Genomic DNA, 16,486 nt, shown 5'->3' on the forward strand with positions numbered 1-16,486 from the left:
TGCCCCAGATTGGCCATGACACAGTATATGTTCTGAGCCTGTTTCACCAGGTGGCTGTTAGTTGTGATGGGAATTAGCTCATTAACATTAACAAACGGCAAGTAAGAGAAGTGTCCCTGGTTTCACAGTTCTGAAGGGCTTCACATAAAACCTGCTGGCACAGGTTATGAGAAGATTCAAGAATTTCAAGTGGGAGGATTCAGAGTGTCTGGTTTTCTTCCACGAGACATTTCTGTACTCTTAAATATTTGGAATGACTGTTCTGTCTCCGAGCAGAATAATTACAGTTAAGTTCATTTCGGCAAACGTGCACTGAGGGTCTGTGTTGTGCCAAGCCCTGGCTGAGAGATCCTTGACAAATGGACCAAGATGGCCCAGACTCTGCCCTTGAGATTCCCACCCAAGCGAGGCTTGATATTTTAGATTTGCAGGAGTACGGTGGCCAATTCACATTCTTTTCTAGAAACAAGATAGAAGTGGTTCTTCTTGGCTTAGGCTGGACTCCCTGAAGCTCCATGCTGTGAGAGGTGACGACTGAGCACCCCTTTGCTGTCCCTGCCCCACTCAGAGCCCTAGGCAAAGGATGACAAAGGGAAGCCCACACGTCACACGGCCAGGTGAAGGGAGGCAGTGTGAAAATTCACAAGTCCATAAAATTTCAAGATGTGAGAACAAAAAAACTCAGTCATCAATCAGCTTATCCGTCAAGACCTGGTTCTTGGAAATCCACAAGTTTTCATGATGGGCCACTCCCATTCCACACACTTGTGCAGCATCACAGTCCCTTACATTGTGCTTTGCAATGACCATTTTCCAGACCTACATTGTCTTCCAGAAAAACCTCGCCAGTAATGGTAAAAATAAAACACCCTTCAAGATCATTTAACAATTGTTTGACAGTAAGAACTGTTGAAGTATGAACATGTTCCAAAAGGTTATACCAGTTATTTTAATTCAAACCAATTGTTATCATTATTTCCTCTGGGTGAGGTTCGTTCCTTTCTCGTTCAACCTCAGCATTCTTCCAACGGCATCAGCGCCCCCTCAGGGCTGGGCCACCCGGACCGGCAAGGATGATGCCCCATCAGGAGCACGTGGCTCCTGCAGCCCTCTCTAGAGATGTCCCCACCTGGCCATCTTAGTCTGAGTGAGAGACTCAGAGCTACAGAGACATTTAATGGTCACCTAACACTTATCAGTTGATAGAAGGAATCATCCTAAGTCTTTTGAGAAATTAAAAAATAACAACAGTAATCACAGGGAATGTGAACTACTAGACAACATGGTGGGCAATGCTATCTCCATGGCAACCACTGCAGGGTTGTTTCTTGTGCCAGCTTGTGAACTTGGGGCAAAGCATCACCACATGCTTATGGATGCGGTTTGGGAGGTGGCTGAGATAAAGGGTCTAGGTAAATCATTTTCTGTTGATCTAACATGAATCAAGGGTAAAGCTGTCAATGCCCTTGGGCAGCCTCCTCAGCCCGGCCTCTGTGGTGGTGGTGGCACCAGCCCAGCAGTAGTGCCGGGGCCCTCGCTAGCACTTACTCGTGTTGATCTTCTGCAGGGAGATGTGCTTCTCCAGCAGCCTCCGCAGCCTCACCTCCGCGCCGTACTTGCCCAGGGTGCCGTTGTCGGCCAGGATGAAGTGAGTGTGGGAATTGTTGAGCACAGAGAGCTTACTCAGTGGGTTGGACATGGTCTGGTACACTCTTGTTACCTGACAAAGTGTGCAACACATATCAGAGCTGCAGAACTTAGACCAACAGGGGAAGTGAGTGGGATACATATGTCTGTAATGACTGCACATAAACCTACCTTCACTTCTCTACCCTACCTTTTGAAGGTTTTCTTTGTGCCAATTGTTATATTAAAATTAAAAAAATAATTATTTTAGATAATGACAACCTAGTGCTTGCCCTCCTGGGCATTTATTGCAGAGAAATGAAAACTTATGTTAACACAACTTCCTGTACACAAATGTTTATAGTGCTTTATTTGCAACAGCCAAACTAAACAACCCAGATGTCCTTCAACAGATAAATGGTAAACAAACTGTGGCACATCCATACCACGGAATACCACTCGGCAATGAAAAGGAATGACTATTGATACACATGACAACCTGGGCAAATGTCCAGCTAACTATGTAAATTTTTTTAAAAAAAGCCAATTCCCAAAGGTTACATACTTTATGATCCCATTTATAAAACATTCTCGGAATGGGGGGCAGATTAATGGTTTCTAGGGGTTAAGGAGGAAGCAGGGGAGGGAGGGAATTAGGTATAGGTATTAAAGGGGCAGGAGGGATCCTTGTGTTGATGGAGATGTCCTGTACCTTGACTGCATTGATGTGAGTATACCGGTTGTAATATTGGTTGTAAAGCACGATATCACTGGGGGAAATTATTGTTTCTTACAACTGCATCTGAATATACAATTATCCCAACATAAAGACTTTAATTTCAACAGCTTGCCAATGTCTACAGAGAAAGCACTTACATCTTTTCCAATCAGGTCTTCCTTATTCTCCACGATGCCCCACGGAGCAATCCCTATAGCGCAAACCCGGCCTCTGGACTTGGAGGAGTGGTCTTTCAAGGCATCCCCCACGTGGCTGATGACACCTGTGAGCAGCCACAAGAAGTCATATTTTAGGCCCTTCTTCTCCCCATCATAGCACCCTTCGTGAACTTTAGGGACACCTGATCTAAGCCCCTACATTCCCCACAGAACAGGGCTGAGACACACTCATCTTCATTATTAAAACAAAGTACACTGAAAATCTGAGCTCATAACAACTAGCAATCCTGCATAGAAAAGGGCAAAACCAGAAACCAAAGCAACTGTGCCAGAATTTCCCTTACAAAGTTCCAAGACCTAACAATGGAAGTGACTGGGTCTCTTTGGCTGTCCTTGGCTACCTTCAGCTCAAGGTGAGAGCCAGACTGCCTGGACTGTTTCTTAACCTCTCTATTCCTCGGTTTCCTCTCCCATAAAAACAAGAAAAGGATTGTTGAAAGGCTAAATGAAGACAGTGCTTGTATGTGGCTCAGTTCAAGGAATAGCACATAGTGGGTGACCCAGAGATATTGACCATTATCACTATCATTATTATACTTCCTGAGGCTTTTTTTTTAAAAAGAATAATAACAAAATAAAACAAGCTACTTTCACTTTTGTCATAAATATGACCAGGCGGCAATATGTCTTGTTTTTCACCTTTAATTATTAGGAAGCTCTTTGGGGACCACAGTGAGTTCTGGGTGGTACATTTGCTGTGAGGCAAAGGGTCCTCTCTTACCCGTGCTGACACCCCCGGTGAAGATCCAGGCCCCAGTGGTCATGGCAGCCTTGATCAGGCCTTTCCCAAAGACCTGCTTCAGCTTGGGCTGCATCTCAAAGTTCTGGAGGCCTCCGTGCACAGATATTAAGAGCTTGGGGAGTTCCAGTTGCCAGTCTTTCACCATGAGATGGAGCAGTGAATCAGGCTTGGTGTCATAGGATACACGGATATACTGCAAAAGAGTGTATGACACTCAGCACCTGTTCTTGGTTTTGCTTCTTGTGTCAAAGAGGAGTAGGCCTGTCAATCACATCCAAGCAAGAACTATCTGGTTCATCTCTCCTTCAGGGTCCTGAAGTCCCCTTTGTGAGTCTGTGGCCAAGTGACTTAAAGGAGCTTTGGGGAGGATTGTCAGATTTAGCAAATAAAAATACAGGATGCCCAGTGCTATGGTCTGAATGTTTGTGTTCCCTCAAAATTGACATGTTGAAACCTAATTCCAAATGTAATACCATTAAGAGGTGGGCCTTTAGGAGGTGATTAGGTCATGAAGGCAGAGCCCTCACGTATGGGATTAATGGCCTTATAAGAGAGGCCTGAGGGAGCTTGTTCACCTCTTCCACCATGTGAAGACGGAGCAAGAATTCACCATCTATGAAGTAGAGGATGAGCCCTCACCAGATACCAAATCTGCTGGCACCTTTATCTTGGACTTCCTGGCCTCTGGAACTGTGAGCAATAAATTTCTGTTGTTTATACATTACCTAGTCTAACGCATTTTGTTATAGCAGTTGAACAGACTAAGACACCCAGTTAAATTTAAATTTTAGATAAACAATGAAAATGTTTTAGCATATTTTTATTAAATGCAATAAATCATATAATATTTGTGACATACTTGTACTAAAAAATTATCCATTGTTTGGAATTCAAATATAACTCGGTGTTCTGTATTTTATCTGGCAACCCTAACCTTGGAGGAATCAGTTCCAAAGCTGGCTCAGCTAGAACAATGGCCCAAGAAGTAGGAGAAGGACGTTGTTGAGTGAGTGGGAAAGGGGGTCACAGGCTCGCATCTGGACTTGACCTTCTCCTCAAAGTGAAAGAGAGGTTAATAATCCCCAAATGCCTTGGTTCCTGTGAATTGCTTCTTTGTGTCCATGCCAATATGTAGGGTGCCATTCCGGAAGACTGTATATTGTGGTATTTGGAACACAACTGAATTTTGTTTGAACAATGATGGTGGGCCAGTGAAATAAAATGAAATTGCAAAAAGGTTCTGACTGGGCACGTGGGAGTATTATTCAGAATTAGCTGGAAGGGATCATAGTGCTGAAGCCCCCTTTTTCTGGCAGGGCTCACCGGAAATGCAGAGGGCACTCCCTGTTTGTATGCAAGTGTGAGGGACCTTGGTCTTTCTCAGGCCAGCTGAGTGCACGCTGGGGGAGCTGTGAACAGACTCCCACACACATGTAAGGGGGAAAATATTTCCAGAGACTCCCAACACATCTAAGGGGGTTTGCAGGTCCACAGTAATTTTTTTAAAAAGAAATTTCTCTCTCAATACTGGAGATGGAACAATGGGATATAATTGCAAAGTTGGGCCGGAGCCTGGCTTGTGGATTCAGAGCTTTGGTATGGATTCACAGGATTCACTACATGCTCTTTATAACAGTGTCCAGCTTCTAAGTCTCATGGCTAAAACACCAGGTGCACCAGTATAAGTCTTGGTATTGCAATGAAATATCTGGGAAGATTGAGCCACAACCTTGAGGAAGACCCAGGTATCTGTGGTCTGGGGTCTGGGTGATCGGCCTCTGATGCAGGCTGTGGTCTCAATGGCACCATGTCTGAATGCCCCTCTTACCATGGCTTTATTGGAGTATCCGCCCCCCTGGAATTCAAGAATCCCGTAGGAATCCGTCGGGTAGCTCTGGGTGTGTTTGGTGACAGACCATTTCTCGGGCTGAGCATCCACCTGTTTGTTTTCTTCTCCATTTTTGCTGGGCGTCAGACTTGGCAGAGGGGGAATGTGCTGGTTGGTGAACTGGCCACAGCAACACCTGAAAGCAAAGGAAAAGCAGGCTCTTTCTACAACATTCTTCTCCTTTCCTCTTCATTACCAAGGATGAGTTAACTTGAACAGTGAGTTGGGCCCAAACAGGGGCATATTAACACCTTAGTTATCCAGCTTGATTAGGGACCACAGATGCCCCTTAGGATGGCCTTTTTCAGATAATCAATGCATATCTATTTATGGACCAGTCTATTTTAAACACATTTGATGGTTGCCTTTCTTTACTGGACATATTTTAACTCTATCTTGACAATATCAGTATGACCATTGCAAACTGAAAAGTGTCACCAAGTACAGTCATGCCCTCCAAACAGAAAGTTGACCTTCTGGGATTTTTCAATGTTGTTGAACTCTTCTGTTGCTTACGAAAACATTTCTCTCCCCAAGTAAGAGCTGGGGATGGCATCAGCTTTTGGACTAGAGAGGATGTTTTTCCTGGGTGTATGTGTGATGTGTGCATGTTTGTGATGCACGTGTGCAGAGGCCCTTCTGGGACATTTCTCCCTGCTTCTCTGGCTACTTTATTGGTGGCGTGGGCCACCATTCCAGGTTTTCCTTCACTTCCTCCCTCCCTCTCTTTCTCTCTTTCTTCCTTTCCTTCCTTCCCCCCTCCATCACCCCTCTTTCATTCATTTAACTAAGATAGAATTTTATTGAGATAATTCACATACCACACAATTGACCAGTGTGTATGATTCAGTGGGTTTTAGCATGGACAGATATGTGCAGTCATCACTAAGCCAATTTTAGAACATTATCCTCCCCTCACAAAGAAACTTGGCACACTTTAGCTATCACCTATTTATCCCCATCACACAGACACAAGCAACCACAAATCTACTTTCTGTCTCTGTCCATTTCCCTGTTACAGACATTTCACATAGGAATGGAATCATACAATAGGTGGTCTTTTGTGACTGGCTTTTTTCACCTAGCATGTTTTTAAGGTTCATCCATGTTGTAGCATGTGTCAGTACTTCATTCCCTTTTATGGCTGAATAATATTCCAATGTATGAATGGACAAACATTTTGTTTACCTATTTATCATTTAATGAACATTTGGGTTGTTGTACTTTTTGGCTCTTATGAATAATGCTGCTATGAATATTTGTGCACAAGTTTTTGAGTGGACATATGTTTTCATTTCTCTTGGGTGTGTACCAGGAGTAGAATTGCCAGGTCATATGATTACTCTATGTTTAATCATTTGAAGAACCACCAAACTGTTTTCCAAAGCAGCTGCATCATTGTCCATCCCCACCGGCAGCATATGAGGGTTCTGATTTCTCCACATCTTCTCCAACACTGGTTATCACCTGATACATTGATCCTAATGATCCTACTGAGTGTGAAGTGGTATTTCATCCTGGTTTTGATTTGCATTTCCCTGATGAATAATGTCAAGCACCTTTTCGTGTGCTTATTGACTATTTGCATATCTTCTTTGGAGAAATGTCTACTCAGATCCTTTGCCCATTTAAAAACTTGAGTTATTTATCTTTTTTATAATTAAAATGTAAGAGTTCTTTATACATTCTGGATACAAGCCCCTTGTATCTGATATATAATTTGCAAATATTTTCTCCCATTCTGTGGGTTGTCTTTTCACTTTCTTGGTAGTGTCCTTTGAAGCATAAAAGTGTTTAGTTTTGATAAAGTCCAATTTATTTTTTGTTTTGTTATTCATGCTTTTGGTTTCAGATCTCAGAACCATTTGCCAAATCCCAAGTCCTGAAGATTTATCTCTATGTTTTCTTCTAAGAGTTTTATAGTTTTAACTCTTACATTTAGGTATTTGGTCCACTGTGAGTTAATTTTTATAGCTGTTATGAGGGAAGGGTCCAAATTCATTCTTTTGCATGTGGCTATCCAGTTGTTCCAGCACCATTTGTTGAAGAAACTGTCTTTTTCCCACTGAAAGGTCTTTTCATCCCTGCCAAAAATCAATTGACCATAGGTATATGGGTTTATTTCTGGACCATCAATTCTATTCCATTTGTCTATATGTCTATCATATGCCAATACCATTGTACTTTTATTACTGTAGCTTTCTATTAAGTTTTGAAATCGGGAAGTATCCTACTTTGCTCTTTATATATATATATATATATATATAAAGTTGTTTTTGTTATTCTGCTTCCCTTGAAAATTCCATATGAATTTTAGAATCATCTAATCAATTTCTACAAAGAAGTCAGCTGAGGTTCTGATAGGGATTAAATAAATTGCCTTGAACCTCCAATGCAATGTTGACTAGAAATAGTGAGAGTGGACATCCTTGTCTTGTTCCTGGTCTTAGGGGGGAAGCATCCAGTCTTTCCTCATTAAGTATGGTGTTAACTGTGGGTTTTTCACAGATGTTCTTTATGAGGTTGAGGAAGCTCCCGTCTGTTTTTAGTTTTCTGGGGGTTTTTTTAATCATAAAGGGTATTCGGTTTTATTAAATGCTTTTCCTATGTCTATTGAGACAATTGTGTGATTTTTGTTTTTATTCTCTTGATGTGATGTATTACACTAATGATTTTTCTGAAGTAAACAAATCTTGCATTTCTGGGATAAATCCCACTTGGTCATGGTGTATAATTCTTTTTATATGTTGCTGGATTTGGCTTGACAGTATTTGGTTCAGGATTTCTGCACCCATATTCATAAGAGATACTGATCTATAGTTTTCTTTTTCAGAATGTCTTTGTCTGGTTTTGGTACCCATGTAGTACTGACCTCATAAAATGAGTTGGGATGTATTCCCTTCTCTGCTGTTTTCTGGAAGAGTTTGTGAAGAATTGGTCTTTTAGAATTCATCAGAGAAGCTCTCTGGGCCTGGGCTTTTCTCTGTGGGTAGGTTTTTTTTTTATTATTACTAATCCTATCTGTTAACTTCTTATAGGTCTATTCAGATTGTGTACTTCTTCTTGAGTCAGTTTTTGCAGTTTGTGCCTTTCTATGAATTTGCCTGTTTCATCTAAGTTATCTAATTTGTTGGCATACAAATCATAATATTCCGTTATACTCATTTCTATTTCTGTAAGATTGGTAATGATGTCCCACTTTCATTTCTGATTCTAGTCATTTGAGTCTTCTCTCTTTTTTTCATCAGTCTAGCTAATGATTTGTTAATTTTGTTGATCTTTTCTAAGAACAGCTTTTAATTTCAATGAATTCTCTATTTTTTCTATTCTCTTTTCCATTAATTTTCTGTTTAGTTATAATTTCCTTCCTTCTAATTGCTTTAGGTTTAGTTTGTTCTTCTTTTTCCAGTGTCTTGTGGTGGAAAGTTAGGTTATTCATTTAAAATATTTCTTCTTTCTTACTATAACCATTTACAGGTATAAATTTCCCTCTCCACACTGCTCTCACTTTGTCCCCTAAGTTTTGGTGTTCTGTGTTTTGATTTTTATTTATCTTAAAGTATTTTTTTATTTTCCTCTTTTACTTTTTCTTTAACCCATTGGTTATTTAGGAGTGTGTTGTTTAATTTCCACATATTTATGAGTTTCTAATTTTTTTCTTGCTATTGATTTCTTATTTCTAATTTCATTTCATTGTGGATGGAGAACATATTTTGTATTATTTCTATCCTTTCATATTTATTGAGACTTGTTTCATTGCCTAACAGGTGGTCTATCTTGGAGAACGTTCCACATGGACTTGAGAAGAATGTATATTCTACTGTAATTGGATAGTGTGCACTATAGATATCTGTTAAGTCTAGTTGGTTTATGATGTTATTCAAGTTTTCTATTCCTTTGTTGATCTTCTGCTAAGGTCTTCTATCCGTTATTAAAAGTGGGGTATTGAAGTCTCTATTATTGTTGAGTTGTCTATTCCTCCCTTTATTTATATCAGTTTTGCTTCATGCTTTTTGGTGCTCTGTTATAAGGTACATATGTGTTTATATTTGTTATAACTTCCTGAGGCATTGATCTTTTTATCTTTATAAAATGTCCCTCTATATCTCTAGTAACAATTTTTGTTTTAAAGTCTATTTTGTCTGAAATCAGTATAGCTACTCTTGATTTCTGTGGTTGCTTCTTGTGTGAGTGAGGCCTGGGTGGAGGAAGGAAGATTCTACTTCTTAACTGCACTCAGGACTTAGCCTCAGCAACAGGTAGTGGGGGGGCAGGAGGAGAAATCCTGAAGTCCTGCTCCTCCCTGGAAGAAAGCCCTCTGACTGGGAGCCAGGGGAAGAGGGAGCCCTGTGTTCTTGGCTGCGGAAGTCTGGAGTGGAGTCTCCATTTTGCTGAACTGGGAGAGGATAGGGAGAAAACTCTCTTGGTTCAAATACCACAGATTCTAGTCTTTCTTACTGAATTTTTTTTTGGCTTTCTCAAATACACATCTCTTTACTTGCTGTTTGCTTTTGGGACCATTTCCAGAGGGCTTTAAATGGTTGTGTTTTTTTGTTTGTTTTTATTTTCATTCCAGACTTTTTTGGTCCATGCTGGAGAATGCATGGAGCTCACAGAGGAGGCCTATGTGTGAGTCCTGAAGCACCTCTGCCCCCTCTGTTGCCTGGCTATCTGGCCACATGGATGACTGCAGTGCTGGCAGGTGTTACAAAGGGCTGGTGCTGATAGTTCCCAGGATGGGCTGGTGCCATTGATATAAAGAGGAACATTTTGGGGAAACAAAGGGAAGGCTTTTGTGACCATTGACATTGTCCTATGTTGGCATTTCTTACCTTGGGGGTTAATCACTGGGGTTCAAGCAGGGAGACAAACCAGGGGGGTGGTGTGTGGTAGGGGGCAGCTTGGAGATATGGGGGGACTGTGATTGTATGTGTCAAACAAATTTGAGCCAGGTGATCTCTAAGAGTCTTTGTACCTCTGTGTCAGTGATCCTATGTGCATGAATTTTATATTGGATGAATGTATGGATAAATTATGTCCCCCACCTTCCCCCAACTCAGCCTCATAGCTTTGGCCCTCAGATATGAGACGTAGTTAAATTCATCTCTGATTGCTTGCATGACTTTAGAAGGCCTCTATTTAGCTTGTAACAGATGCATTTCCATGTAGGTGAATGAAATGGTTTAACTTTTTGTTTACAAGTTAAAGCCTTTAATAATATATCCAGCTGACTTAACCACTCAGATATTTCCTGTGATGAAAATTACTTTTCATCTAAATACACTATGAAACTCAATTGAAGAGGCCCCCCAAATATCCTGGAAACCTGTTTAAAACCCCCAGCTCCTTGATTTTGCTAAGACTAAGAGAAACGCTGTGGTCTCATGGGGTTATAAGAGTTCACATTAGGTTGAGTGGTGGATAGGAACTCTTTACTGAGCTATTTGCATGCTAATAGAGGAGCTTCTTAGCCCAGGTGAGTCTTTGGTTAATGACTTCCTTGGGGAACAGATTCTGGCCACCCTTCATAACTCTTCTCCCCCCTCCCACACACACTAGAAGAACAGTTGCTGGCAACTGGTGGACAAGCACTGGTTTGGATGTCTTAATTAGGGCTTACAATTTACCTGTTAGGGTCTTTTGTGCTGGGAATTACAAAGATACATTCCCGTTTGCAAAAGGTTCTCTCTATCCAAGCTTTCTGACCCTGGAAGAGAGAGAAGTGGAAATTAGACCGATATATTCCCAAACCATCACCCAAATTCATTCTTATACCTTTGTAAAGTAATATGCCGTGAACAGGAGTCTGCCCATAACATCGGAATAGTCACCTCCAAAAATGGTGGATGTAAATCTTGAAGGATCTCAGCTCTGGTGCCTCTTAAGAGAAATGGCTTGGAAGTATGTATTTATGGTTCCCATTTAAAAATTTTATTTACTTTAATTTTTTAAAGGCCATCTTGGCTTCAGATATGTTTCCATTCTGAGCCCTATTTCATCCACATCCATCTGTCAAAGATCTCTTTTGTGCAAGGTGCCGTGCTGGGTACTGTGGGGACTTCGGAGCAGATAAACTACAAGGCAAATGTCGCTCACCACCTGGAAATGGCGGGGGAGGGGTGGAGACAGCACACGCTGAAGTGGGCGGGCAACTTGGGAGGGAAACTCCCCACAGAGGCCCCCCGCTGTGCCAGATGTGCCACCAGCCCTGCTGGCTTTACCCCACATGGCCCTCTGGTCCTTGGTCCCCAGGAACACCTCACACGGAGGAGCCTCAGTAGGGAAGTGATCTGTCCTGCCTCGGAAGGGCCCAGTTGGGCTTGTCTCCTGGAATACAGTCGGCAGGTGACAGAGTGGGGAGAGTCTTCCCACGGGTGGTGGTGGCAGGAAGGCAGCAGGGCGGGTGGCTCAAGGTTCCCTGGCGCTGTGCGTCGGGAGGCAGGTGGAGAGCCAGCATCCTTCCCTGCATCTCCCTGAGGCCCGGCTCACAGTGTGTTTGTGGTGTTTGTATGTGAGTGATGTGTGCATTTGTGTGCTATGTGTGTGTGTGCTATAGTGTGGTCTGATGTGTGTGTGCGTGTGTATGTGAGTGGGTGTGTATGTGTGTGGTGTGCATTTGTGTGTCTGTGGTGCATGTGTGGTGTGTCTGTGGGGACACACTTATGGTGTGTGTCACATGTGTAGTATGTATGTGTGGCGTGTGTGTCTCTGGGGGTGGTAGCAGGGCGGTTGGCAGGCGCAGGGAAATGGAGTGGCTTAGCATTCCAAGCCCAAACAACACCGAGTGATCTTAGGAAAACCATGGAGGGCTGAGCCTCGTGGCCTTGGCCGCTTCTTCCACAGCTGCCGTGAGGAATGCCACAGTGTGACCTGCGACCAGGGCAAGGACCTGAGGTATCCAGTGGGACGAGGCTTGGTGCTGCCCTCCTGGCCATCCCCACCCACCCAGGCAGCAGTGCTGATCTGAGGACTCCCTTGTCTCTGCAGAGGTCACCTCCCTGGAGGACTGTAGTGACAGCCCAGTGTCATGAAGGCCCTCTTCAGCAAGGTCACATCAAGGGGCCAATGCCTGTTTTGTTGTTCTACGAGAGTCCTGGCCCCAGGCCCAGCTATGCAGAGACAGCACCCAAGAATCCTACCCAAACCTGGCCTTTCTGGGGAGATCCCTGAATTGGTTGGTCACTTGGTTCTTTTTGGATAACAGGAATGATTATATTAATTCAACACTGTACACTTTTTTCCTCCAAATAATTTAATGACTGCTTGAGGACGACACTGCTGGCTCAGAGTTTGGTGCTTTTGTGCTAATGAGAGGAAAGCAGGCAGGATTGGCTTAGGGGAGAAAGCCCAGGCCGGCAAGATTCTGAAGGCCCCTGCCCAGCCTTCTTACGTGGGATGTTATAGCAAACAACAAAATAGCGAAGTATGAAATATCGAGGCGGAGCATTTGCTGCCTAGAAAGAAAAATGTGCTTTTCTTTTTGCATTTCATGCCTCACTTCTCAGAGAAGCTGGGAGAGCTTTTGTGTGTGTGTGTGTGTGTGTGTGTGTGTGTTTTGTTTTTTTTTTCCTTTAAGGGTCACAGTATTTAGATTACATGCCAACTAAAGACAACAAAACTCTAAACAAATATTGAATTCCCATGAATAGGTTACTTCTTCAGAGACATAAGACAGCAATCTTGAAACTGCTTTCTGTGTATTCCAGGACTGAACAAATAAATCAATATATTGTGGTCACTGGAGCTGAGTTTCTCACTGTACAATCATGAAAAGTGGGGAATGAACCCTGTAGCACTGGACTAGGACTGAAGTTATCAGTGTAAACTCATGGTTTGTAATTTATAGAGACAGATATAAAAACAGATACAAATGTATATGTGTACCCCCTCTCTCTCTCTCTCCACACACACACACACACACACACACAGATATAACCTATTGTGTTAGGTATCTATTGCTTATCACAAAAAAATTGTCCTAAAACCTAGTGGCTTAACACAAAAAACATTTATTATGTCACAGTTTCTATGGACCAGGAATTGGATGAGGCTCACCTTAGCTGGGTGCTTCTGACTCTGGTTCTCTCGCAAGGATTTGATCGAGTTATGGGTGGGGACTGTGCTGAATGAGACTGAGAGGGATCCATTTCTCAGCCCCCACATGGTTTTGGCCCCAGACTCCCTCAATTCCTTGCCACCTGAGCCTCTCTACACGGCGACTCCCAACACGGCGGATGACCTCATCGGAGTGAGCAAGCAGAAGAGAATGCAAGACAGAAGTCGTGGTCTCTATAATCTAGTGTCTGAAGTGGTAGCCCTCACTTTTGCCATATTCTATCATTAGAAATGAGTCACTCAGTTCCTCTCACACTCAAGGGGAGGGGCTTACAAAAAGCATGACTATCAGGAGGGCCTTGTGGGGCCACATGCCTATTGCACGTACTCGTGGATGTCTGTATGCACACACAGTCATGTGTCTCCTAGCTCTATCCACTGCAAGGGCTTAGCAGCAATAACACCCTGATAGCAATGAGCACACCTAGAGCTCAAATGTTGGTTTCTAAATATCATTCTCTACTAAAAGGAATTGGGGCTGTTTGGAGAAATGGCTGAATCCAGGGCTGGGGCAGGGAAGTATAAGAAGGACCTGGAACACCTTGTTGTGCCAGAAAGTAAGGACTTGTTTACTTTTGACATGGGAGCATGTCAAAAGAACACTTGATCCACTTGAAGGGGTTTCCACCAGCTTTATCTGGGATTATTTGAGATTGAAAATAAATGATCGCAATAAAGAATTATAATCCTTTGACTTAAATAATAACCCATGAGTCCACACTGATACAAATACGTACATGAATAAATACACAGGGGACAGGGAAAGATCTTCCTTCCAGTGGAAACTCACCTAATAAATGTAGAAGGAATGACGGAAGCAGAAAATCACCCTTTGGCAGCCATCAAGAATCTTTGATGAATGCCAAAAGTAGTGGGTAAAAGTTTGAAGAGTAACAGTATGTTTACATAACCTCAAAGTATCTCCCATAGATATTTATTAATCACAAAGGGGAAATTAGTAACTTGGCAGTGGGGAAATCTGGGGAAGACCACCTAAAACAAAGTGCACATCACCAGTAATAGAACAAATGTTCATCACAAGGCTCCCAATGAAATGCACAGAGAAGAACAAAAGTGCCAAAAATGCATAACCTGAATCTAGTCAGGAGGAAACACCAGATAATCCAAACTGAGAGGCATGCTACAAAATAACTAACCTATACTTCATGTCAAGGCCATGAAAGACAAAGACAGACTGAGGAAAGGTTCTAGAAGCTAAAAAGACAAGCCCTTGAAATATCCTTCCTCCCCTCTCCCACCCTGCCCCTTCAATCCCACCCCATCCCTCTCTAAGCCCCACCCTTCCCTCTTTAAGCCCCACCCTCTGATCCCTCTAGGCCCCACCCCTTGCTCTGCCCTGTAGGCCCCACCCCTATAAGCTCCTCCCCTGGCTCCCTAGGCCCCGCCCCCTCAGCCCTGCAGCCTCCTCCTGCCCTATAGACCTTTCCCTCCTGCTCCCTGTCAATCCTGCTAGTGTAAGAAACAAGTGAAGGGGCACAGCCCAGGAAAACTGGCACCAACACGTCGTGGGAAATCAGAAAACCGGAGTCCCTTGAGCTCCTAGGCTCAGGCCTCACAGCATCAACAGGGGAAAGTGCCACCTGCCCTGCAGGATGTGATATGAATACTCCCAGGTGGATGAAGCAGCTGGGAAAGCAATAACATGCTCCGCGCTCTTGTGAGTAGGTCTGTCCGGTCACAGAGTGTTTAAACGCCTCCATCAAGGGAGCGTCCCATCTCCTCCTCGCTGCAGGGCATCTGTGACTCCTCTGGGGTTATCGGCCTTGCATTTTGTCCCCAAACTCTGAAAAGGAGGGTTTTTCAGCTGCGGAGAACCAGCCCTTGCTGGTGGCTCTGGGCGAGTGCAGCTGGCATCCACAACCCACGCCATGCTGAACTCACTTCCTTCTGCTCCACTGAAAAACTGTTTTTTTCCTAGTAAAAATGCTAGCATGTGACTAACTACTTTCCCTGGGGGGAGAAAAGTGCTTTGCTTTAGTATTAACCATTAGTTTTTATAAAGTTTATGTAAGCAAGTAGCCTCAGTTCAACATTGGAAGTTACTACTGAGTCCCCAGAAATGTTCTACAACCTACTGAGGATGAACAAGAGGAATAGGAGCCACTCTGCCTGAGGGAGGGCACATACAAATTGTGCCCTCCCTCTGCTCCAGTCTCTGCTCAAATGTCACCTCTTTAGGCAGGCGCCCCTGACTCCCCAACCCCTGTGTCCCTGCTGTCCCCACAGCTCATCCCACTGCACTGGCCCCTCCCTCTCCCCTCCTCAGGAAGCCACAGAAGCAGTAGCCCTCCATGTATGCTATATCCCTGTGCTATCTCCCTCGCACCTGCAGGAGTGCCTGGCAAAGGCAATGTCTCAGTGTCTCTTAATGACTCAATGAATGACTAAATCGCCTGATAGGATGGCGCAGTGCCATGCTCCTCGGTCCTTGCCAGCATGCCTACAGCAGCCGATTCCTAGAGCCTGCACTTGCCCAGCAGGGCCACACACGCAGAAGGGAGCCACCAGGCTGCCCAAGGAGAGTCACTGCGCCCGTGGGGAGCAGCTGGGCATCCTGGATGTTGCTCAGAGGCAACGGGGCGGATGAAAGGCAATGGGTGGAGGGCCCCCGGGTCACGCTCCCGGAGCTGAGTCATGCGAAGGTTATAACAAAGGGCCACGGAATTGTTGAGCTGAGACTGCTCTGACTCCTTACAAATTAGTCACACAAGTTCCAGAGCCACAGTGACTCCACTGCAGGTGAGACCCCACAGGTGCCACCCACTGTGCTCTCATAAACCATGTCCTTGTGAAATGAAAGGAGGGCAGGGCCTCCTGTGGTTCATTTGCAAACCCTTCAGTGTCCCCTAGTTAGGTCAGATATTACCCACTCATGCAAAATATTCCTATCCATCAGAAATGATTACTTTGAAAGCCTTCATGTGGGGTGATAGAAGCGCTGACATTTGGGGATTGAAATCTGACCCATAAGAGCACTTGTCCCGGCTGGGAAGCCCATCCACCAAATCTGAGTGAAGGGACAGTGAGGTCATGCTGGAGGCCGGCAGCTGGCACCACCACCACGCCCCCCAAGCCCTCTGAGCTGTGATTTTCTCATCTCTGAAATGGAAATGGCTTTGAGTGGTTTTGAGCCTCAG

General features: G+C 43.9%; 1 protein-coding gene across 1 annotated transcript in view; it reads right to left on the minus strand.

Annotated features, from left to right (window-relative positions):
• The window catches only part of TRPM1 (transient receptor potential cation channel subfamily M member 1), a 67,980-nt gene that overhangs the window by 48,899 nt on the left and 2,595 nt on the right, over positions 1-16,486 (minus strand). The window contains 6 exon segments of the mRNA XM_069465814.1: positions 1,549-1,720; positions 2,503-2,627; positions 3,305-3,518; positions 5,154-5,349; positions 10,841-10,914; positions 12,359-12,379. Coding sequence (XP_069321915.1) covers positions 1,549-1,720; positions 2,503-2,627; positions 3,305-3,518; positions 5,154-5,349; positions 10,841-10,914; positions 12,359-12,379 — 802 coding nt within the window.

This window comes from Eulemur rufifrons, chromosome 3 (genome assembly GCF_041146395.1).
Source record: "Eulemur rufifrons isolate Redbay chromosome 3, OSU_ERuf_1, whole genome shotgun sequence".
Lineage (NCBI taxonomy): Eukaryota > Metazoa > Chordata > Mammalia > Primates > Lemuridae > Eulemur > Eulemur rufifrons.